At 41.8% G+C, this 26,149-nt stretch overlaps 1 protein-coding gene across 4 annotated transcripts in view; it reads right to left on the bottom strand.

Moving 5' to 3' along the window:
* The window catches only part of LOC134349590 (probable ribonuclease ZC3H12C), a 105,615-nt gene that overhangs the window by 8,485 nt on the left and 70,981 nt on the right, over positions 1-26,149 (bottom strand). For all 4 annotated transcript variants that reach the window (XM_063054142.1, XM_063054143.1, XM_063054141.1 and 1 more), the window contains exons 3-5: positions 15,653-15,792; positions 8,626-8,860; positions 8,417-8,523 (exon numbers count right to left, since the gene is read on the bottom strand). In XM_063054142.1, coding sequence (XP_062910212.1) covers positions 8,417-8,523; positions 8,626-8,860; positions 15,653-15,792 — 482 coding nt within the window. The remainder of the gene's footprint in view (positions 1-8,416; positions 8,524-8,625; positions 8,861-15,652; positions 15,793-26,149) is intronic.

Raw genomic sequence — 26,149 nt, 5'->3', positions numbered from 1 at the left:
TAAGAACTGGCTTGCCCACAAAAAACAGAGGGTTATCTAGTAGTGTTCTGCAGGGATCTGTTCTGGAATCCCTACTCTTTATGATGTTTGTAATTGACTTGGAAGATTGTTAGTTAGTGTGTAGATGACAATGAAGGCTAGTGGTATTGTGGATACTGTAGAAGGTTGTTGAGGATTACTATTGCATCTAGACAGGATGCAGAGCTGGGTGTAAAATTACAGATGGAGTTCAATACAGAAAAATGTGAAGTGATACACTATGGAAGATCAAACTTAAAGGTGGGCTACAACGTTAATGGCAGGATTCTTAGCAGTGTGGAGGATAGAAGGATCTTGGTTTATAGATCCCTCAAAGTTGCCGCATAAATCGATAGGGTGGTTAAGGAGACGTATGGTATGCTGATCTTCATTAGTCAGAGGTATTGAGTTCAAGAGCCGTGAGGTGATGTTGCAGCTCTATGGTTAGATGACAGTTAAGAGTATTATGTTCAGTTCTGATCTCATCAAAGGAAGGATGTGGAAGCTTTAGAGAGGGCACAGAAGAGATTACCAGGAGGATACTGCCTAGATCAGAAAATATGTCTTATGAGGAAAGGCTGAGTGAGCGAGGGCTTTTCTCTTTAGAGAGGAGGAGGATGAGAGGTGACTTGACAGAGGTGTATAAGAATGTTAGAAGCAGCCAGCATCTTTTTCCCAGAGTGGCAATAGCTAATACCCTTTGGAGGTCCTTTGGAGTATGCAGGCCTCTCCTTCACATGTTCAACCAGTCTGTTGTCACCAGTACAATCTTCTATGCGGTTGTGTGTTGAGCAACGGTATCAACACGGATGATGCCAACATGCTCACTAAACTGATTAGAAAGGCTGGCTCTGTTATAGGAATCAAACTGGACACACTGGAGGCTGTGGTAGAACAAAGGACCCAACACAAAATCTAGGCAACTCTGGACAATGTTTCTCACCCTCTGCATGTAACCTTGGTGAACAAAGGAGCACTTCTAGTAATAGACTAAGAAAACCGCACTGCTCCAAAGAGCTCTATATGAGGTCATTCTTACCCCAGCCATTAGGCTCTATAATGAGTCAACTTATAGCCATGGAAGTGATGACCCCACCCCCCCTTCCTATTAGACTGTTTGAGGTAACTTATTTTGTATTTTTTCTTAATTCTCTTCTAATATTTGTATATCTGTGCACTTGTAACACTACGGTAACACTGTAATTTCCTTTGGGATCAATAAGGTATTTACCAGAAGAGATCCATTTAAGGTGATTGGAAGAAAGTTTAGGGGAGATGTCAAAGTTAGGTGTTTTTTTTTACATACACAGCAAGTGGTAGTTTTCTTGGGTGGTGGAGTGGAGATGTGTTTCTACCAGAGGAAGTGTAAGGTGTTCCTTCCCTCTCTAACCTGCAGATCACCCTTCGGAAAGTTGTAGCACCTTCTTAGCCCCTGATGAGGGTCACATGAAGCCATGGGAGCAGGGGTGGATGGTCGTATGAGCAGCTGGTGTATATTATAAGTCTTGGTTATGTGACCATTGATGCCAGGGAGACACTCTCTGAAGAATATTGATAATAGCTGGGGTCAGGGGAACGCAATAGTAAACCACTTCTGTACAAGGAAAAAGCCAAGAACAATCAGGGTCTGGGAAAGAGACTCTGGTGAGGCCCAATTTGGAGTATTGTGTGCAGTTTTGGACACCTACATAGAGGAAATCAGTAAATACATTTGAAAGAGTATAGAGAAAACTTACAAGGATGCATCTGGGTCTGAAGGACCTGAGCTGTAAGGAAAGACTGAATAGACCATAAAACATAGGAGCAGAATTGGGCTTTTTTTTTCTCCTCCTCAACCCCATTCCCCAGCCTTCTCCCTGTAACCTTGATGCCATATCCAATCAAGAACCTATCACTCTCTGCCTTAAATACACCCAACGATCTGGCCTCCACAGATGCACGTGGCAACAAGTTCTACAAATTCACCACCCTCTGGCTAAATAAATTTCTCTGCATCTGTTTTGAATGGACACCGCTCTATCCTGAGGCTGTGCCCTCTTGTCCTAGACTCTCCCACCATGGGAAATATCCTTCCCACATCCATTCTGTCTAGTCCTTTCAATATTCGAAAGGTTTCAATGAGATTCCCTCCTCCCCATCCTTCCAAATTCCAGTGAGTACAGATCCAGAACCATCAAATTATATGATAACACTTTCATTCCTGGAATCATCCTTGTGAACCTCCTCTGGACCCTCTCCAATGCCAGCACATCTCTTCTAAATTGAGGAGCCCACAACTGTTCACAATATTCAAGGCAAGGCCTCACCAGTGCCTTATAAAGCCTCAGCAGCACATTCCTGCTCCTGTATTCTAGACCTCTTGAAATGAATGCTAACATGGCATTTGCCTTCCTCACCACTGACTCAGCCTGCAAGTTAACTTTTAGGGTGTTCTGCAGAAGGCCTCCCAAGTCACTTTACATCTCAGATTTTTTGGATTTTCTCCCTGTTAAGAAAATAGTCCGCATATTTATTTCTACTACCAAAGTGCATTACTATGCATTTTCCAACATTATATTTCATTTGTCACTTTCTTGCCCATTCTCCTAATCTGTCTAAGTCCTTCTGCGTCCTGCTTCCTCAACACTACCTGCCCCTCCATCAATCTTTGTATCATCTGCAAACTTGGCAACAAAGCCATCTATTTCATCATCTAAATCATTTATATACAGCACAAAAAGAAGTGGTCCCAACACCGACCCCTGCGCAACACCACTAGTCACTGGCAGCCAACCAGACAAGAATCCTTTTATTCCCACTCGCTGCCTTCTTCCAATCAGCTAATGCTCTAACCATCTTAGTAACTTAACTGTAATACCACGGGCTCTCAACTTAATAAGCAGCCTCATGTGTGACACCTTGTCAAAGGCCTTCTGAAAGTCCAAATATACAACATCCACTGCATCCCTTTTATCGATCCTACTTGTAATCTCCTCAAAGAATTCCAATAGGTCCATCTAGCTGGATTTTCCCTGAAGGAAACCGTGCTTTGTCCAATCTTGTCCTGTGTCACCAAGTACTCCATCACTTCGTCCATAACAATTGACCCTAACATCTTTCCAACCACTGAGGTCAAGCTGACTGGTCTATAATTTCCTTTCTGCTGCCTTCCTCCTTTCTTAAAAGAGTGGGGTGACATTTTCAATTTTCCAGTCCTCTGGCACCACCATGCCAGAGTCCAATGATTTTTGAAAGATCATTTCTAATGCCGCCACAATCTCTTAACGCTACCTCGTTCAGAACACTAGGGTACAGTTCATCTGGTCCGGATGACTCATGTACCTTTAGGTCTTTCAGCTTTTTGAGCACCTTCTCCCTTGTAATAGTAACTGTGCCCACTTCTCTTCCTTCACACACTACAACATCTGGCACACTACTAGTGTCTTCGACAGTGAAGACTGATGCAAGATACTCATTTAGTTCATCTGCCATCTCCTTGTCCCCTGTTATTATTTCTTCTGCCTCATTTTCCGGCGGTCCTATATCCACTCTCATTTTTCTTTTGTTTTTTACATACTTGAAAAAGCTTTTACCATCCTCTTTAATATTATTTGCTGGCTTGCTTTCATATTTCATCTTTTCCCCTCTAATAATTCTTTTAGTTGCTCTCTGTAGAATTTTAAAAACTTCCCAATCCTCTATCTTCCCACTAATTTTTGCTTTATTGTATGCCCTCTCTTTTATTTTTACATTAGCTTTGTCCTCCCTTGTCAGCAATGGTTGCACTCTTTTGCCATTTGAGTATTTCTTTATTTTTGAAAAACACATGTCCTGTACCTTCCTCATTTTTCCCAAAAGTGCATGCCATTGCTGCTCTGCTGACATCCCTCCCAGCAACTCCTTCCAATTTACCTTGGCTAACTCCTCTCTCATACCACTGTAATTTCACTTACTCCACTGAAATACTGCTAAGTCAAACTTTGCTTTCCTCGTATTGAATTTCAAGTTGAACTCGATCTTATTGTGATCACTGGTTCCTAAGGGTTCTTTTTCCCTAAGCTCCCTAATTGTCCCCAGTTTATTACATGACACCCAATCCAGTATAGCTGATCCCCCTAGAATTCAACAACAAAATGCTCTAAAAAGCCATTTCTTAGGCATTCAACAAACTCACTCTCTTGAGATCCATTACCAACCTGATTTTCCCAATCGGCCAGCATATTAAAATCTCCCATGACTATAATAACGTTGCCCTTTTGACATCCCTTTTCTATTTCTTGTGGTAATCTGTGGTCCACCTCCCAGCCAGTAATGGTAGGCCTGTACATAACTGCCATCAGGGTCCTTTTACCCTTGTAGTTTCTTAACTCAACCCACAAGCACTCAACATCTTCTGATTCTATGTCACATCTTTCTACTGATTTGATGCCATTCTTTACCAGTAGAGCCATGCCTCCCCCCTGCCTACCTTCCTATCCCTCCAATACAAAGTGTACCTTTGGACATTCAACTCCCAACTACAACCATCCTTCAGCCACGATTCAGTGATGCCACAACATCATACCTGGCAATCTGTAATATTGCAACAAGATCATCCACCTTATTTCTTATACTACGCGCATTTAGATACAACACCTTGAGTACCATATTTGCTACCCTTTCTGATTCTGCATCCCTAATGTACTGATACTCATCCTGTTGGCTGCAACTATGTCCCATCACCTGCCTGTCCTTCCTGACAGTCTGACTGCATGCTATCTTTACTTTTTTACCATCCGTCCTATCCTGAGTCCCATCACTCCAGTTTCCACCTCCCTGCCAAATTAGTTTAGCCCTCCCCAACAGCTCTAACAAACCTGCCTGTGAGAATATTGGTCTCTTTCAGGTTCAGGTGCAACCCATCACTTTTGCACAGGTCATACCAGAAGAGATCCCAATGATTCAAGAATCTGAAGCCCTTGCCCCCTGCACCAGCTTCTCTGCCAAACCATCCTGTTTCTACCCCCACTGGGGTGTGGCACAGGCAGCAATCCAGAAATTATCACCCAGGAGGTCCTGCTTCTCAGCTTTCTACCTAGCTTTCTAAAATCTCTTTTCAGGACCTATTTGCTTTTCCTTCCTATGTCTTTGGTACCAGTATGTACCAAGACATCTGGCTGCTCTCCCTCCCTCTCCAAAATGTCGTGGATGCGATCTGAGACGTCCCTGACCCTGGCACCTTGGAGGCAACATACTATCCAGGTGTCCCGTTCACATCCATAGAATTCTCTGTCTGTTCCCCTCACTATTTGAGTCCCCTATCACTACCGCTCCCTTCTTCTCTCTTTTTCCTTTTTGCACCATGGACCCATGCTCAGTGCCTGTAACCCAGTCACTGTGGCATTCTCCTGGGAGGTCATCCCCAACATAAGTATCCAAAATGGTATATTTGTTTCTCGAGGGGAATGGCCACAGGGGTGCTTCTGCTCTAGCTGCCTATTTCCATTTCTTCTGACAGTCAACCAGCTACTCAACCCCTGCAACTTCGGAGTGACTACTTCCCTGTAACTCTGATCAATTATCTCCTTACTCTCCCATACAAGCCGAAGATCATCCAGCTGCTGCTCCAGATCCCTAACACAGTCTTCAAGGAGCTGCAGCAGGATGCACTTCAGGCAGATGTAGTTCCCTGGGAGACTCTGAGTCTCTTAGGACTCCAACATCCGGCATGAAGAAACAGAACCACCATTTACTATACCAGGTAAAAAGAAAAACAAAAAGAAAACCTTAACTGAAGCTTACCCAGAGCCAAAGCCTCCTTTGAGCCACAGCCTGATGCTTCTACTCTTGCCACCAGCCTACTCCTGACATTGGCCGCCCCACTTATCTCTTCTGTACTTTTATTTAGTTTGCAGTGCTCTGCTCCTGCTGCTGATAGGGTCTCTGCAATGGCCAAACGCTCGCGAAGCTCTCTTTTTAAATAAGTGTCGCCACTCATAGGTTAGGACTTCATTCCTTGGAATGTAGAAAGTTTGAGAGATTTGATAGAGGTATACAAAATTATGGGGGGGTATAGATAGGGTAAGCGTAATTTCCCACGGAGCTGGGTGGGACTATAACATAGAAACATAGAAAATAGGTGCAGGAGTAGGCCATTCAGCCCTTCGAGCCTGCACCGCCATTTATTATGATCATGGCTGATCATCCAACTCAGAACCCCGCCCCAGCCTTCCCTCCATACCCCCTGACCCCCGTAGCCACAAGGGCCATATCTAACTCCCTCTTAAATATAGCCAATGAACTGGCCTCAACAGTTTCCTGTGGCAGAGAATTCCACAGATTCACCACTCTCTGTGTGAAGAAGTTTTTCCTAATCTCGGTCCTAAAAGGCTTCCCCTCTATCCTCAAACTGTGACCCCTCGTTCTGGACTTCCCCAACATCGGGAACAATCTTCCTGCATCTAGCCTGTCCAATCCCTTTAGGATCTTATACGTTTCAATCAGATCCCCCCTCAATCTTCTAAATTCCAGCGAGTATAAGCCTAGTCGATCCAGTCTTTCTTCATATGAAAGTCCTGCCATCCCAGGAATCAATCTGGTGAACCTTGTTTGTACTCCCTCTATGGCAGAGATGTCTTTCCTCAGATTAGGGGACCAAAACTGCACACAATACTCCAGGTGTGGTCTCACCAAGGCCTTGTACAACTGCAGTAGTACGTCCCTGCTCCTGTACTCGAATCCTCTTGCTATAAATGCCAGCATACCATTCGCCTTTTTCACCGCCTGCTGTACCTGCATGCCCACTTTCAATGACTGGTGTATAATGACACCCAGGTCTCGTTGCACCTCCCCTTTTCCTAATCGGCCACCATTCAGATAATAATCTGTTTTCCTATTTTGGCCACCAAAGTGGATAACTTCACATTTATCCACATTAAATTGCATCTGCCATGAATTTGCCCACTCACCCAACCTATCCAAGTCACCCTGCATCCTCCTCACTGCTAACACTGCCACCCAGCTTCGTGTCATCCGCAAACTTGGAGATGCTGCATTTAATTCCCTCATCCAAGTCATTAATATATATTGTAAACAACTGGGGTCCCAGCACTGAGCCTTGCGGTACCCCACTAGTCACCGCCTGCCATTCTGAAAAGGTCCCGTTTATTCCCACTCTTTGCTTCCTGTCTGCTAACCAATTCTCCACCCACACCAATACCTTACCCCCAATACCGTGTGCTTTAAGTTTGCACACTAATCTCCTGTGTAGGACCTTGTCAAAAGCCTTTAACAAAGGTTATGGATTAAGAGTGAAAGGTGAAAAGTTGAAGGGGAACATGAGGGGAAACTGCTTTTATCGGAGGGTCGTGAGAGTGTGGAATGAGCTGCCAGCACAAGTGGTGCACGCAAGCTCAATTTCAATGCTTAAGAGAAGTTTGGATGGGTACATGGATGGTATGGGTACGGAGCGCTATGGTCCCAGTGCTGATCAATGGGAGCAAGCAGTTTAAATGGGTCAGCAAATTTAGATGGATTGAAGGGCCTATTTCTGTGCTGTACTTTTCTATGACTCTATGGCATGGTGCATAATGATGATGATGATGGTAGTTGCCTGGAATGCGCTGCTGAGCGTTGTGATACAAGCTGATACAATTGGGATATTTTGAATACTCTTAGATAGGCACATGGATGTAAGAAAAATGGATGGTTTTGGGATGAGTAGGAGGGAAGTGTTAGATTGATCGTGGCATAGGGTTATATAGGTCTGCACAACTATGCGGGCCAAAGAGCCCGTACTGTGCTATAATTGTTCTTATGTTCTATAAACTGCTTTTCCCTGCAAGTAGTACATCTCCGGAATTCTCTGGCCAGGGAAGCAGTAGAGGCTCATTCATTAAATGTATTTAGGACAGAGTAAGATAGATTTTTGAATAGTAGGGGAATTAAGGTTTATTGGAAAAAGACAGTTAGGTGGAGCTGAGTCCATGGCCAGATCAGCCATGAATGGCAGAGCAGGCCCTATAGGCCAGATGGTGTACTCCTATTTCTCATGCTTTTAAATGGAATGACACTGTGCTACTCTATATAGTGTGCTCCCTCATCTGAATTGTAAGAATTAAATATTAATATCACTTTGAAAGCATGTGGAATTTTGGATTGGTTAGAATCTTTATACCTCTATATAGAAAGAAGTTTGCAATCATCCTCACAACCAAGACTCAACATGTGACAGGTCACTTATAATTATAAACTGCAAGAATGTTAGCAAAACCTTTGTCAAATATACCAAATATAAATACAAGGCACTTGAACTTTTGTCCTGCTGAACTTGTACTGTGAAGGAATTTCTTCCCTTTACTTGGGGAAAATATTTAAATGTTCTTATGCAGCTGAAACTGAGAAGTATAAACAGGAATTTTATTTTTCAAAATGTATTTACCATATGGACAAGGCTGCTTCTTATGTTCTGGTACAACAGGTCGTTTCCTTAGAAAGTTATCTAAGCTGGGTCCATGGCGACCCAGGGGATCATCTGGTGGCATAAATCTGAAATTAAATGATATAAAATACAATTATGAAGTGATGTTATATTAATACTTTTCATGATAATACTTAGGATAAACTCTATATCAAAATCTGAATACCCACTTGTCATTAACAAAAGAATACATAAGTAATCTCTCATCAATGAATTTTTTCCATTCTGGCTTCTCATTCTGCAAATCCCTGTAGTTATCATTTGATACAATGATACCATCTGACTCATAAGCCAGTTTCACGATGAAGCGATCATCATAACAAACAACTCTCCGCCCTTGCACCCGACGAGATGGCGTGAAGACAAGTATTTTATCCTTTTCCAACTTGCGCAGGATTTCTTGATCTGTGGAAACAAAGTAGTTTTTAATTTGGTATTTGCTCCAAATATTTTGGATTTCGGAGCATTTTCTAACTTCAAGGTACAATTTCTAATTTTGACTGTCATGAACTTTGATATCCTAGGTTTATATTATCTATCTGAGTTAGTAAACACACTAGAATATTAGCTCAAGCATCATATAAGGAGAATGTTGATGCAGCACTTAGCTTCAGGGACAGGGATTCAAACCTGATGTCAAATACTGTATGGATTTTGCACATTCTCTGGGATTCCAAGTGATTTGGTTTCCTACAATATTCCAAATATACTGGTGGGTTAATTGGCTACTGCAAATTATTTCCTGGTAATTTAGTCGCAAATTTCTTAAAAATAAATGGCAAAAGGTATCAATAAAGGGAGCTGATAGTTACATGAGGCAGAATTTTTCTGGAAGGGAATAGGGGAAAGCGGCAATGGGATTGGTGAGATTAGTCTACTGGGAGCCATCACTGAGCCAAGGACCTGAATGGTTTCCACCTTTGTTGTGATAAGTAAGAAAGCCAATGTTTATTTTTGGGAAATAACTGGAAGAGAAGAAGAGGAAATTAGAAAACAATTACATCAGATTTCATTTAAAAAGATCAGATAAAATTTTGCAATATGAATAGAAATGTATGACATTATTGATAATGTTTATGGCTCAGTTTGTTACATAAATTTTAGACTACATCTTGGGTTTTTGACCAGTTTCTCATAAACATCATTGCCCTAATAAAAATGAATGAATATGAATGAATAACACTAGAATCAACCAACCAATAGTTGATTGGGAGAAACTAAAAGGAACTGTGGCAAGTTGGATGCTTTTAAAAGTGCGACAGGGAGAGTTCTGAACCTGAATGTTCCTGTTAAAATGAAGGACAAAGATGGCAGGATTAGGAATAAACAGACTCTGATCAGGAGGTGAGAGGTATAACATCTAGGAGTGAAGTTAGGAAGGAAAATAGAAGGACAAAAAGGGGCCCGGAGATAACACTGGAAAAGGTATAAGGAATCTTAAAAGGTTCTGCAAGTGTATTATGATCATAAGGATAACTGGGGAGAACAGGTACCCTTAAGGAACAGTGTGATAACCTACATGTGAAACTGCACAGGAAATAGACAAAGTCTTAAGTGAATACTTTTTGTCTGTATTTACTATGGAGAAAGGCATGGAAGCTAGGGGTTCAGGGAAGAGGACAGTGATATCACTAAGCATATTGATATTATGAAGGTGATGCCATTGGTCTTCCAGTGCTTAAAGGTAGATGAGGTCCAGGGATTTGACCAGATGTATCCTAGAATATTGTGGGATGCAAGGGAGGAGATTGCCTAAGCACTGACAGACATTTTTATAACCTTCATTAGCCATGGATGAGGTACCAGAAGAATGAAGGATGGCTAATGTTGAGCCTTAATTTAAGAAGGGCTACAAGCCAGGGACCAGGGCAATTAGCCTTACGTCAGTGGTGGGAAAGTTATTTGGAAGGGATTCTGATGGCCAGGATTTATTTTTATTCAGAAACACAAAATAAGGATTAGGGATTATCAGCATGGCTTTCTTCTCTAAGCTTTCTGAGGAGGTGACCAAGAAGACTGACAAGGGCATGTGGGCATCATCTACGTGGACCTTAGCAAGACCTTTGACAGGGTTCACATTCTAGGCTGGTCTAGAAGGTGAGAATAAGAGATCCAGGGCAAAATAGCAAATTGGATGCAAATTTGGCTTGGTGGTGGAAAGCAGAGGATGGTAATGGAGAATTGCTTTACAGACTGGATATTTATAATGAGTGGTTTGCACCAAGGGGTGGTACTAGATCCCTTATTGCTTGTTAAATATACGTGGCATGATTAATAAGGTGACAGATGATACCACAATTAATAGTATATTGAACAGCAAAGAAGGTTGTTTAAAGTTATAACAGGATCTAGATCAAATGAGAAAGTTAGCCAAGGGAATGGCAGATGGAATTTAACTCAGATGAATGCAAAGTGACAGATTTTGTGAAGTTAAAGTAGGCCAAGGCACACACATCAAATGGCAAGGCCCTGGAGAGTATTACTGTACAGCAAGACTTGGGATACATAATCTCTTGTAAATGGCAATACATAGGAATGGAGACACTACTGCTCCAGCCCTTTCTGGAAACTTAAGTTTTAGGTTACCATCTCAAATGTTCCGCTGTAAGCATTACCCTTCAATGGTGAAAGTACATAGTTCTGATTACTTTAGAATTCCTTCGGCACAAAGACACACCCACTTTCATGCCACCCATCCACCTATTTCCTCCTCATATACTCCTTAACTTACTTGCCAATTTCCAGTAAAGCTGTAAAACTTCTGTCATACTCTTGGAAATAATGTCCCTATGACTGTTTAAAACCTTAAACCATATTTTCACAAAATCATCTTGTTGCCCTGGAACAAATCAAAAGCCAGTAATACCAATTTTTCTTTAATTGTTAAAGAACCTAGTCTTCTATCACATTTTGTTTTCACCCCTATTTCTTATTCTCCTTCCATTTCAACCTTTTTATGTATTCACACCATAAATACTATTGGGCATTCTTTGGCAAAGGCTTCCTTTTAAGATTATAATGTTAAAATCACTGATTTCACCAATACAAGAACTACAGTGAAGTGTACTTTTGTGTCCCCTCAAATATTTATCTAGATAGTTTTCTTAATTGTATGTTGACAGTCATATTGAAACATCTTGGTACCTCTTCCAGACTTTTGCTCAAGCTCATTCTGACAATGATAATGATGAATGCCTGGAATATCATGGAATCTGCTCCACCATTCCATTACGGTTGATTTATTATCCCTCTCAACCCCATTCTCTTGCCTTCTGCCTGTAAACTTGAACACCCTTACTAATCAGCAACCTATCAACCCCCGCTTTAAATATATTCAGTGATTTGGCCTTCACAGCCGTCTGTGAATTCAACAGATTCACCATATTCAGGGTAAAGAAATTCTTCTTCATCTCCATTCTATAGGGATATCCTTTTATTCTGAGGGTGTGTCGTCTGGTTCTAGACTCCACAACAGAAAACATCCTCTTCAATTCCACTCTTTCTAGGCCTTTCAATATTAGGAGGGTTTCAATGAGATTCCCTTATTCTTCTAAACTTGAGTGAATACAGGCACAGTGCCATCACATGCTCCTCATATGTTAACTCTTTCATTCCCAGGATAATTCTTTTGAAACTCCTCTAGTGCCAGCACATCCTTTCTTTTATAAGGGGTGCAAAACTGCTCACAATACTCCAAATTTGACCTGGCTAATGCCTTATAAAGCTTCAGCAATACATCTTTGCTTTTATATTTTAGGCCTCTTGAAATGAATGCCAGCATTACATTTGCCTTCCTCACCACCGACTCAATTTGCAAGTTAACCTTTACAGAATGCTGCATGAGGACTCCCTAGTCCCTTTTCACATCTGACTTCTGAATTTTATGCCCATTTAGAAAATAGTCTATGCCTTTATTCCTTCCACCACGGTACATCACCATACAATTCCCTACACTGCCTTCCATATGCCACTTCTTCACTCATTTTCCTAATCTGCACGAGTCCTTCAACAGACTCCTGCTTCTTCAACACTAACTGCCCCTTCACCTATCTTTATATCATCTGCAAACTTGGCCACGAAGCCATCAATTCCATCATTCAAGTTACTGACATATAATTGAATAGAAACAGTCCCAACAATGACCCTGTGGAACACCACTAGTCACTGGCAGCCAACCAGAAATGGCCCAACTAACTCTAACTCTTTGTCTCTTGCCAGTCAGCCAATCTTTTATCCATGTTAATATCTTTCCTGTAATACCATGGGTTATTATCTTGTTTAACAGCATCATGTGTGGCACCTTTTAAAAACCCTTCTGAAAATTCAAGTAAACAACATCTACTGACTCTCTTTTGTCAATCCTGTCTGTTATTTGCTCCAGGAATTCCAACAGATTTGTCAGGTAACATTTTCCCTTAAGGAGACCATGCTGACTTTGGTTTATATTATCAAGTGCCTCCAAGTAACCCAAAACTTCATCCTTAATAATGGACTCCAACATCTTCCTGACCACTGAAGTCAAGCTAACTGACCTATAATTTCCTGTCTTTTGTCTTCCTTCTTAAAGAGTGGAGTGACATTTGCTATTTTCCAGTCCTCCAGAACCATTGCAGAACTAGTGATTCTTGAAAGATAGCTACTAATATCTCCACAATCTCTTCACCAACCTCTTTCAGAACCCTGGAATGTAGTAAATCTAGTCCAGGTGATTTATCTACTTTCAGACATTCCAGCTTCCTAAGCACCTTCTCCTTAGTCATAGCAAATACACTCACTTCTGGCCCTTTCACTCTTCAGTTTCTGGCATACTGCTGGTGCTTTCCACAGTAAAGACTGACGTAAAATACTTAGAGTTTGTATGCAATTTCCTTGTTCCCCATTCTACTTCTTCAACGTCATCTTCCAGCAGACCAATATATACTCTCACCTCTCTTTTACTCTTTGTATATCTGAAAAAACAATTTGGTATCCACTTTATTTTAATGGTTAGCTTACCTTCATATTTTATCTTTTCTTCCCTTATTGCTTTTTTGTTTGCCTTCTGTTGGCTTTTAAAGCTTCCCACTAATTTTTGCTATATTATATGCCCTCTCTTTTGCTCTTATGCTGTCTTTGACTTTCCTTGTCAGCCATGGTTGCCTCACCCTCCCCTTTAGAAAATTTCTTCTTTGGGATGAATCTATCCTGCACTTTCTGACTTGTTACCATAAACTCCAGCCATTTTTGTTCTGCCCTTATTGTTGCTAGTGTCCCCTTCCAATGAACTTTGGTTAGCTCCTCTCTCATGCCTCTAATCCACTGTAATGCTGGTACATCTGATTTTAGCTTCTCCCTCTCAGTCTGCAGGGTGAATTCTATCATAGTATGATCATTGCCTCTTAAGGTTTCCTTTCATTAAACGCACAAATCAAATCTGGTTCATTACACAACACCCAGTCCAGAATTGCCTTTTTCTTAGTGGGTTCAAACACAAGCTGCTCTAAAAAGCCAGCTCCTATGCATTCTACAAATTCTCTCTCTTGGGATCTAAAATCAGCACCAACCTGATTTTCCCTATCTACCTTCATATTGAAATCACCCATGCTTAGTGTAACACTGCTATTTTTTATATGTATTTTCTATCTGTATGTTGGCGCGTGGCCAAGTGGTTAAGGCGTTCGTCTAGTGATGAGTTAGTTTGAGCCTTGGCTGGGGCAGCGTGTTGTGTCCTTGAGCAAGGCATTTAACCACACATTGCTCTGTGACGACACTGGTGCCAAGCTGTATAAGTCCTAATCCTCTTCCCTTGGACAACATCGGTGGCGTGGAGAGGGGAGACTTGCAGCATGGGCAAATGCCGGTCTTCCATACAACCTTGCCCAGGCCTGCTCCCTGGAAACCTTCCAAGGCGCAAATCCATGGTCTCATGAGACTAATGGATGCCTATTTCTATCTCCCATTGTAATTTGTACTCCACATCCTGGTTACTGCTCGGAAGCCTGTATATATATTCTATCAATGCCTTTTAACTCTTGCAGTTCTTTGGCTCTATATATAAGGATTCTACATCTTCTGATTCCATGTCACCTCTTTCTCAGGATTTAACTTCATTTTTTACTAATACAGCCACCCCCTCTGTGTATCTATCTATCTTTTTGATACAATGTGTATCCTTAGATGTTCAGCCATGACTCAGTGTTGCTCACATCATCATACCTGCGAGTTTCCAACTGTGCAACAAGATCATCTACCTTATCCTTCTGTATACTGTTTGCTCATTCTCCTGTATGAGCTGAAGCTCATCCAGCTGCAGCACAGCTTTGTGTCTGTTTCCAACTTTCTTTTCCATCTATTTTGTGTCATCAGTGAACATTCATGTATCAATTACTAAAGCAAAAGAACAGATTGTAATGTACAACGGAAGGTACACGGTCAAAGAACAACAATGATATCACCAAATGATAGAAGGAAAATAGATTACTTTTGTTCCTATAAGTCTCATTATCTTTCAGCCATTAGCATTTATTTAACTGCCCCAATACCCCAAACATTTTGTAGCATATTTTTAAATATTCATCTAATCTTACTGAGCATCTGAAAGTTGTTTGGAATTCCTAATTTAAGAGTTATGTTAAAAGAACAGTTTGTAATGTAGATATGAAGGGATATTGATGAAGGCTCTTGGCCGATCCTTCGACTGTTTATTCCTTTCCATAGATGCTGCCTGACTTGTTGTTTCCTACAGCATGTGGTAAATGTGAAAAACAACTCTTTTTATATGAAAGTAGGAGAAGTACTTTTTAAGTAGCAATTTTAGGCTTCTTTGGTTTTTAGGCAGCGAGCAGCCTGAGGTACAATCTACTTTACGTCTAGAAAGATGCCTGCATGTACAGTGTCAACAAAATCATTTAAGTTGTATAGTATTTAAAAGAAACAGATAGACAATCTATTTAAACACAGGCCAGCTGTATTTTTCTATGGAACAATATTTTCTCTTCCCTAGATTGTGCTGCATAACCATAAACTGCTGTAAAAAATTTATGATTCTAAGACATTACAACACTTAAAACCCAAACAATAATTCTGTATAAAAACTTCTTTCAAATTTTAGAACTAAAGTAAAAATTGAAACAGGGCTATGAATATATCATGCTATTCTATCAACTACAACACTCCCAATTTTTAATTCATATATCAATACAAACCAATTGAGATTACCTGTGATGAGGGCATCAGGTCTCGACTGTTCCTTCCTCCAGGCAGGTACAAACACAGTAATATCTTTATGGGCCCTTTCCAAAAACCAGTCCACTGCTAATTTAATCCCTCGACAGGAGAATACTTCTTTATTGCCATGACTGCAAGAAAGAAAAACAACTCTTAAATCGGTATACAGGTGTCTCCCGCTTTTCAAACGTTCGCTCTACGAAACCTCACTGTTACAAAAGACCTACATTAGTACCGTTTTCGCTTTCAGAAGCTGTTTTCACTGTTATGAAAAAAAATCAACGCACGATAAAAAATCAGCGCGCGAAAAAAAGCAGCGCGTGCCCTGAGCAGCCGCTCTCCCCGGATTCGGAACGGCATTCTCGTCGGCATTGCTTAAACACGTGCCTGTGAGCAGCCGTTAGCAAGATGAGTTCTATGGTATCAGAAAAGCCTAAAAGAGCTCATAAGGGTGTTACGCTTAGCGTAAAACTAGACATAATTAAGTATTTCGATCATGGTGAATGAAGCAAGGACAAAGTGAGTTTGGCTTGTGGAAGCTGACGAAGATGATGTTGAAGAGGTTTTGGCATCCCATGACCAAGAACTGATAGATGAAGAGCTACACACATCAAAGTTGCTGGTGAACGCAGCAGGCCAGGCAGCATCTCTAGGAAGAGGTACAATTGACATTTCAGGCCGAGACCCTTCGTCAGGACTAACTGAAGGAAGAGCTAGTAAGAGATTTGAAAGTGGGAGGGGGAGGGGGGAGATCCAAAATGATAGGACCAGCAACTTTGGTGTGTGTTGCTTGAATTTCCAGCATCTGCAGAATTCCTCGTGTTTGCATAGATGAAGAGCTGATGCAATTGGAAGAAAAAAGGATAACAATCGAAACCGAATGCTGTAACGAATTGAACGTGAAGCAACTGCGTGAGATTTTTGCTGCAATGATAAAGTATGACTTTAATTTTGAAAGGGTACTTAGGTTTAGGGGAGATTTGCAAGATGGTTTGAGTCCTTACAAAGAACTGTGTGATAGAAAAATGTGCGAGGCTCAGCAGTCAAGCAAGCCTTCCACATCAGCCACAACAGACGACGAACCTCGACCTTCGACATCGAGGCGGGTAGAGATGGAAGATGACCTGTCTGCCCTAATGGAAACAAGACAACGATGAGATGACACCCTAGTGTCCCACCACCCCAACCCGCAGGCCACGGACAGATACCGATTCGCGGAGAATGCAGCGGTAGCCGGGAGGCACACAGCACATCTTTAAGAAAAAAGCTGAAATAAACATGCTAATTAATTAGGTGCTGCCCAACATGTAATTGTCGGCCTAGATCAGAGACGACGCAATCAGAAATCGGCACTGATCTGGGCCGACAATTACGTGCCGGGCGGCACCTAATTAATTAGCATGTTTGTTTCGGCTTTTTTCTTAAAGATGTGCTGTGTGCCTCCCGGCTACCGCTGCACCCCTGCATGCTTTGCGGATCGGTATCGGTTGGTGGCCCAGAGGATGGGGGCCACTGCACCACTCCAACCTGCGACGATTCAGCCTAACACAACATCATCAGTGTGCTCGGTGCTGTCCCTATTCCGGTAAGTGATACTACACTGTACATACATTATTTCTACTTTATATAGGCTGTGTATTTTTACGTGTTATTTGGTATGATTTGGCAGCTTCATAGCTTAAAGGTCACTGGAGAGCACTTGCGCCGTGTTTTTGCCAACAGCGCTTGCGTGAGATTTTCGCTACGGAGAACAGTGCAGTAATGATTGTGGAAAAGTATTTCTACTTTATATAAACTGTGTATTTATCATATCATTCCTGCTTTTACTATATGTTACTGTTGTTTTAGGTTTTATGTGTTATTTGGTATGATTTGGTAGGTTATTTTTGGGTCTGCGAACGCTCACAAAATTTTCCCGTATAAATAAATGGTAATTGCTTCTTTGCTTTACGACATTTCGGCTTAACGAACCATTTCATAGGGATGCTCTACCTTCGGATGGTGGGGGAAACGTGTGTTGGATTATCATTCTGAATTAACACTCCACTAAATGATGTAAAAGATTAATACCAGAAAGATGGATTAGTAAAAATTTGACAGAAAGGAGCCTCATGTCCTCAATTTTGTGCACCAGAAGAGATAAATAAATTATTGATAAAACAACAAGCTTCATTATTAAATTTAGTTTTAAAACATCACAACAGAATTAAGTAACTGGTGGGAAGTTGATTTTTCAAAATAGGGGAAGGTAAGCAAGTCTAAAAACCATATGTTAGTGAAGAGGTGGTGAATATTTGGCTCATGGCTCCTTTGCAAGTCTTGTTAGCTGCTTTAATCCCTTTTACAATCTTCACTTTTTCAATTATATTTTTAAGAATATTTCTGAAAAACAAGCATAAAAGATATTCTTTTAGCCTTAATAACATTACTCATTTTGCAGCATCATCTTTTTCATTTGCTGATAGTTGTTCGAACCACCTACGCATTGTGTCTATACTTTACTTAATACTACCAGCCTGCCAAAGTATTACATTACCCATGGATGATTTCCTTGATTGAGATCCCCAGGAATCATCAAATAAATTATAACTTCCACCCTCCTTCCTCTGTATTCCTAAAATATTCTACTAAAATTAAAGTACATGAAGTTTTGTCAAAGTCAATCATGAGTGATTAGTGTTGGGTGGGGTGAGGAAATTGATCTTTGCAATACGCTGTTCTAGCCCCATTGCTGTTCATGCATTGCTATCCAATCTGAAGGTATGACATACCCAAAAACATTGGTCCTCTGAACCTAGCCCATTTAAGGATGGGCATGCAGATGTTGATTTTGTGCGCTATGTCTTGCCTGGCAAATTATGACCCACTGTGTCTACCTTCTCAAAAGGTTTCCTTATTAACAAGTGAAAAAGTAAACTGAGTGCCTGTCCTTTCCTGACAGAAAATTTCTGATATTAGTTGAGCAAATTAGCTTTGTTATGATGCTACAGAGAAATAGATTATGGGAAAAGATTTACTTGGTGCTTAATATATAGTGGTGCTAAAAAATTGGTGAATTTTCTCTATTTAGACCTTAAGACAAAGGAGCAGAAGTTGGCCATTCGGCCCGTTGAGTCTGCTCCGCCATTTTATCATGAGCTGATCCATTCTCCCATTTACTCCCACTCCCCCGCCTTCTCACCATAACCTTTGATGCCCTGGCTACTCAGATACCTATCAATCTCTGCCTTAAATACACCCAATGACTTGGCCTCCACTGCCACCCGTGGCAACAAATTCCATAGATTCACCACCCTCTGGCTAAAAAAATTTCTTCGCATCTCTGTTCTGAATGGGCGCCCTTCAATCCTTAAGTCATGCCCTCTCGTACTAGACTCCCCCACCATGGGAAACAACTTTGCCACATCCACTCTGTCCATGCCTTTCAATATTCAAAATGTTTCTATGAGGTCCCCCCTCATTCTTCGAAACTCCAAGGAATACAGTCCTAGAGCGGACAAACGTTCCTCATATGTCAACCCTCTCATTCCCGGAATCATTCTAGTGAATCTTCCCTGAACCCTCTCCAACGTCAGCACATCCTTTCTTAAATAAGGAGCCCAAAACTGCCCACAGTGCCTTATAGAGCCTCAACATTACATCCCTGCTCCTATACTCTATTCCTCTAGAAATGAATGCCAACATTGCATTCGCCTTCTTCACCGACTCAACCTGGAGGTTAACCTTAAGGGTATCCTGCACGAGGACTCCCGTTGCATCTCAGAACTTTGAATTCTCTCCCCATTTAAATAATAGCCTGCCCGTTTATTTCTTCTGCCAAAGTGCATAACCATGCACTTTCCAAGATTGTATTTCATTGGCCACTTCTTTGCCCATTCTCCCAATCTATCCAAGTCTCTCTGCAGACTCTGTGTTTCCTCAGCACTACCGACCCCTCCACCTATCTTTGTATCATCAGCAAACTTAGCCACAAAGCCATCTATTCCATAATCCAAATCGTTGATGTACAAAGAAGCGGCCCCAACATAGACCCCTGTGGAACACCACTGGAAACCGGCAGCCAACCAGAATAGGATCCCTTTATTCCCACTCTCTGTTTCCTGCCAATCAGCCAAAGCTCTATCCACGTATGTAACTTTCCTGTAATTCCATGGGCTCTTATCTTGTTAAGCAGCCTCATGTGTGGCACCTTGTCAAAGGTCTTCTGAAAATCCAAGTAGACAACATCCACTGCATCTCCCTTGTCTAGCCTATTTGTAATTTCCTCAAAAAATTGCAATAAGTTTGTCAGGCAGGATTTTCCTTTAAGGAAACCATGCTGAGTTCTGCCCATCTTGTTATATGCCTCCAGGTACTCTGTAACCTCATCCTTGACAATCAACTCCAACAACTTCCCAACCACCGATGTCAAGCTAACAGGTCTATAATTTCCTTTTTGCTTCCTTGCTCCCTTCTTAAATAGCAGAGTGACATTTGTAATCTTCCAGTCCTCCGGAACCATGCCAGAATCTATTGACTTTTGAAAGATCATCGCTAATGCCTCCGCAATCTCCACAGCTACTTCCTTCAGAACACGAGGGTGCATTCCATCTGGTCCGGGAGATTTATCTACCCTTAGACTATTCAGCTTCCTGAGTACATTCTCTGTCGTAATTGTGACTGCGCACATTTTTCTTCCCTGACACCTTCGAGTGTCCAGTATACTGATGTCTTCCTCAGTGAAGACAGATGCAAAATACTCGTTCGGTTCCTCCGCCATCTTCTTATCTCCCATTACAATTTCTCCAGCATCATTTTCTATTGGTCTTATATCTATTCTCACCTGTCTTTTACTCTTTGTATACTTGAAGAAGCTTTTAGTATCCTCTTTGATATTATTTGCTAGCTTCCTTTCATAGTTCATCTTTTCCCTCCTAATGACCTCTTTTCCTTTTGTAAGCTTTTAAAAACTTCCCAAACCTCTGTCTTCCCACTAATTTTTGCTTTCTTGTATGCCCTGTCCTTTGCTTTAACTTTGGCTTTGACTTCTCTTGTCAGCCATGGTTGCATCCTTTTTCCATTCAAAAATTTCTTCTTTTTTGGAATATATCTGCCTCGCACCTTCCTCACTTCTCGCATAAACTCCAGCCACTGCTGCTTTGCCGTCCTTCCCGCCAGTGTCCCTTTCCAGTCAATTCTGGCCAGTTCCTCTCTCATGCCACTGTAATTTCCTTTACTCCACTGAAATACCAAAACATCAGATTTCGGCTTCTCTTTCTCATATTTCACAGTGAACTCAATCATGTTATGATCACTGCCTCCTAAGGGTTCCTTCACCTCAATCTTTCTAATCAGCTCTGGTTCATTACACAACACCCAATCCAGTACAGCTGATCCCCTAGTGGGCTCAACAACAAGCTGTTCTAAAAAGCCATCTCGCAGACATTCTACAAATTCTTTCTCCTGAGATCCAGTGCCAACCTGATTTTCCCAATCCACTCACATGTTAAAATCCCCAACAATTATCATAACACTGCCCTTCTGACAAGCCTTTTCTATTTCTTGTTGTAATTTGTAGTCTACATCACTGCAGCTGTTAGGAGGCCTGTATATAACTGCCATCAGGGTCCTTTTACCCCTGCGATTTCTTAGCTCAACACAAAGATTCTGCACCTTCCAATCTTATGTCACCTCTTTCTAATGATTTAATATCATTTCTTACCAATAGAGCCACGCCACCCCCTCTGCCTACCTGCCTATCCTTCCGATACACCATGTATCCTTGGACGTTCAGCTCCCAGAGACATGCATCCTTTAGCCACATCTCAGTGATGGCCACAATATCATATCTGCCAATCTGTAGCTGTACGACAAGATCATCCACCTTATTCCTTATGCTGCCTGCATTTAAGTATAACACCTTAAGACCAGTATTAGGTACTTTTTTGCTTTCATTGCTGCATAAATATGACCTCAAATGTGATCAAATCATCACGCAAATCCTAAAACTAGTTAAAGAGAACCCAATTAAATAAACAACACAAAAAACATTATACTTGTTCATTTATTTATTGCGAAAAATGTTCCAATATCACATGCATTTGATAGAAAAAGTATGTGAACCTCTGGGGTAATGCCTTCCTAAAAGCTATTTGGAGTCAGGTGTTCCAATTGATGAGATGAGATTGGAGGTGTGAGTTGTAGATATGCCCTGCCCTATATAAAAAAATACACATAAAGTCAGGTTACTGACAGAGCGACTCTTCTCAAGAAAGATCTGTTTATGTGCACCATGCCTCAGTCAAAACAACTTCCAGACAGACGACCTTATCAGAAGAAATGTAGAGATGCATAAAGCTGGAAAAGGCTACACACGCAATTCTAAAGACCTGATTGTTCATCAATCCACATTAAGAGAAATTGTCTACAAATGGAGAAAACTCAGTACTCTTGCTAATCTCCCTAGGAGTGGACATCCTGCAAAGATCACACCAAGAGCAGAATTTGCAATGCTGAAGGAAGTGAAAAAGAACCCAAGGGTAACAGCAAAAGACCTGCAGAAATCTCTAAAACTGTCATGTTTCCACTGTAAGTAAAACACTGAACAAAAATGGTGTTCATGGAAGGACACCACAGAGGAAACCACTGCTCTCCCAAAAAAAAACCTTTGCTGCACATCTCAAGTTTGCAAAAGACCACCTGAATGTTCTACAGCACTTCTGGGACAATATTCTGTGGACATACGGGACAAAAGTTGAACTTCTTGACAGAAATGCACATTGCTATGTTTGGAGGAAAAAGGGCACTGTCGACCAACACTCAAACCTCATCTCAACCATGAAACATAGTGGAAGGAGCATCATGGTTTGGGGTTGCTTTGCTGCCTCAGGGCCTGGACAGCTTGCAATCATTGATGGAACAATGAATTCAAAATTGTCTGAAGATATTTTACAGGAGAATGTCAGGGTAGCAGTCCATCAGCTGAAACTTAATAAAAGTTGGTTAATGCAACAAGACAATGATCTGAAAGAAAAGAGTAAATCAACAACAGAATGATTTAAAAAGAAGAAAATCCGTGGTTTGGAATGTCCTGACCTTAATCCTATAGAAATGTTGTGGAAGGACTTGAAGCAAGTGGTTCATGCAAGGAAGCCCATTAACATCCCAGAGTAGAAATAGTCTGTAAGAAGCAATGGCCTGAAACTCCTCCAAGCCAACGTGCAGGACTGGTCAACAGTTACTGGAAATGTTTGGTTGAAGTTATTACTGCAGAAGGGTGTTACACCAGTTACTTCCATTTCATGCACGTCTGTTCTCTCCCCATCCTCCCGCCACCCTACCAGGGATAGGGTTCCTCTTGTCCTTAACTACTACCCTACCAGCCTCCACATCTAGCACATAATTATCTGAAACTTCTGATATCTCCAACAGGATCCCACCACCAAGCACATCTTTCCCTCCCCCCACTTTCTGCTTTCCACAGGGATCGTTCCCTATGTGACTTCCTTGACCATTTGTGCTTCCCCACTGATCTCCCTCCTGGCACTTATACTTGCAAGCGGAACAAGTGCTTCACCTGTCTGTACACCTCCTTCCTCACTACCATTCAGGGCCCTAAACAGTCCATCGAGGTGAGACATCACTTCACCTGCGAGTCTGTTGTGGTCATGTACAATGTCTGGTACTCCCAGAGTGGCCTCATGTATATCCCTGTGACCTGAGGTAGATTGGGAGACCACTTCGCCGAGCATCTACACTCTGTCCACCAGAAAAAGTGGGATCTCCCAGTGGACACCTATTTTAATTTCACTTCTCATTCCTATTCCGAAATGTCCACCCCTGGCCTTCCCCTCTGTCATAATAAGGCCACACTTAGGTTGGAGAAATTGTGTGCAGTTTTGGTCCCCTAATTTGAGGAAAGACATTCTTGCCATAGAGGGAGTACAAAGAAGGTTCACCAGATTGATTCCTGGGATGGCAGGACTTTCATATGATGAAAGACTGGATCGACTGGACTTATACTCTCTGGAATTTAGAAGATTGAGGGGGGAATCTTATTGAAACGTATAAAATTCTAAAGGGATTGGACAGGCTAGATGTAGGAAGATTGTTCCCGATGTTGGGGAAGTCCAGAACAAGGGGTGATAGTTTGAGGATAAAGGGGAAGCCTTTTAGGACCGAGTTGAGGAAAAACTTCTCCACACAAAGAGTGGTGAATCTGTGGAATTCTCTGCCACAGGAAACAACTGAGGCTAGATCATTGGCTATATTTAAGAGGGAGTTAGATATGGCCCTTGTGGCTAAAGGGATCGGGGGAATGGAGAGAAGGCAGGTACAGGGTTCTGAGTTGGATGATCAGCCATGATCATACTGAATGGCGGTGCAGGCTCGAAGGGCCGAATGGCCTACTCCTGCACCTATTTTCTAGGTTTCTATGTTTAACCCTTTATATTCCGTTTGGGTAGCCTCCAACCTGATGCCATGAACATCGATTTCTCAAACATCTGGTAATGCCCCCCCCCACCGTCACACCATTTCCCATCCCCTTTTCTTTCTCTCACCTATCTCCTTACCCTCCCATCGCCTCCCTCTGGTGCTCCTCCCCCCCCCCACCTTTCTGCTTTTCTTTCTTCCATGGCCTTCAGTCTCTTTCACCAATCATTTTTCCAACTCTTTGCTTTATCCCTCCCCCTTCAGGTTTCATCTATCGCCTTGTGTTTCTCTCTCCCCTCCCCACCTTTTAAATCTACTCCTCAGCTTTTTTTCTCCAGTCCTGCTAAAGGATTTTGGCCCGAAATGTTGACTGTACTCTTCTCCATAGACGCTGCCTGGCCTACTGAGTTTCTCTAGCATTTCCGCCAGGCAACATCTCTAGGAAGAAGTACAGTCGACGTTTTGGGCTGAGACCCTTCGTCAGGACTAACTGAAAGAAGAGCTAGTAAGAGATTTAAGGTAGCAGACACCAACAGAATCAACAAACTCATTCGTAAGGCCAGAGATGTTGTGGGGATGGAACTGGACTCTCTGACGGTGGTGTCTGAAAAGAGGATGCTGTCCAAGTTGCATGCCATCTTGGACAATGTCTCCCATCCACTACATAATGTACTGGGTGGACACAGGTGTACATTCAGCCAGAGACTCATTCCACCGAGATGCAACACAGAGCGTCACAGAAAGTCATTCCTGCCTGTGGCCATCAAACTTTACAACTCCTCCCCTGGAGGGTCAGACACCCTGAGCCAATAGGCTGGTCCTGGACTTATTTCCTGGCATAATTTACTTTTTTTATTTATGGTTTATAACTATTTATTATTTATGGTGCAACTGTAATGAAAACCAATTTCCCCCGGGATCAATAAAGTATGACTACGAGATTTGAAAGTGGGAGGGGGAAGGGGAGATCCAAAATGATCTATCCCTCTGTCCTCCTCACTATACCCCTTGCCCATCCTCTGGGCTCCACCCGCCCCCCCCTTTTCTTTCTTCCTAGGCCTCCTGTCCCATGATCCTTTCATATCTCCTTTGCCAATCAACTGTCCAGCTCTTGGCTCCATCCCTCCTCTTCCTGTCTTCTCCTATCATTTCAGATCTCCCCCTCCCCCTCAAACCTTCAAATCTCTTACTAGCTCTTCTTTCAGTTAGTTCTGATGAAGGGTCTTGGCCCGAAACGTCGACTGTACCTCTTCCTAGAGATGCTGCCTGGCCTGCTGCGTTCACCAGCAACTTTTATTTGTGTTGCTTGAAATTCCAGCATCTGCAGATTTCCTCATGTTTGCGTCCTCTAGCATTTTATGTGTGTTACTGAAAGCAAAGGTTCAAATACTTTTTCCAACAAATACATGTAATATTGGATCATTTTTCTCAATAAATAAGTGAAAAAGTATAATGATTTTGTGTTATTTATTTAATTGGGTTCTCTTTATCTAGTTTTAGGATTTATGTGAAGATCTGATCAAATTTTAGGTCATATTTATGCAGAAATAAAGAAATTTCTACAGGGTTCACAAATTGTCTAGCACCACTGCACATAGAACATAGAACAGTACAGCACACGAAACAGGCTCTTTGGTCCACAATGTTGTGCCAAACAAATTAAATCAGTAATCAAATGGCTAACTAATCTCTTCTGCCCACATAATGTCCGTAATCTTCCATTTTCCTTACACACATGAATGTCCCTTAAAAAGTCTCTAATGTTTCTGCCTTTATCACACCTCAGGCTGCTTATTCCAGTCACCCACCACTCTCTGTGCAAAAAAACTTGCCCCTCACATCTCTTTTGAATTTAACCCCTCGCACCTTAATTGCATGCTTTAGTTAGCAACACTCTTAAGGAACTTGCCCATAACAGTGTACTACCTCTTTGCATTTGACCTACCAAAAAGCAATACTTTACATTTGGCCAGGTTAAACTGCATTGGACATTTCTCCGCCCATACCTGCAACTCATCTATATCCTGCTGTATTGTTTGCCACCAATATTAGTATCATCTGCAAACTTACATCCTA

The sequence above is a fragment of the Mobula hypostoma genome, chromosome 7 (genome assembly GCF_963921235.1).
Source record: "Mobula hypostoma chromosome 7, sMobHyp1.1, whole genome shotgun sequence".
In the NCBI taxonomy this organism is placed as follows: Eukaryota; Metazoa; Chordata; class Chondrichthyes; order Myliobatiformes; family Myliobatidae; genus Mobula; species Mobula hypostoma.
The sequence above is the reverse complement of the archived record's forward strand: the minus strand, read 5'-3'. Positions and strand labels throughout refer to the sequence as shown.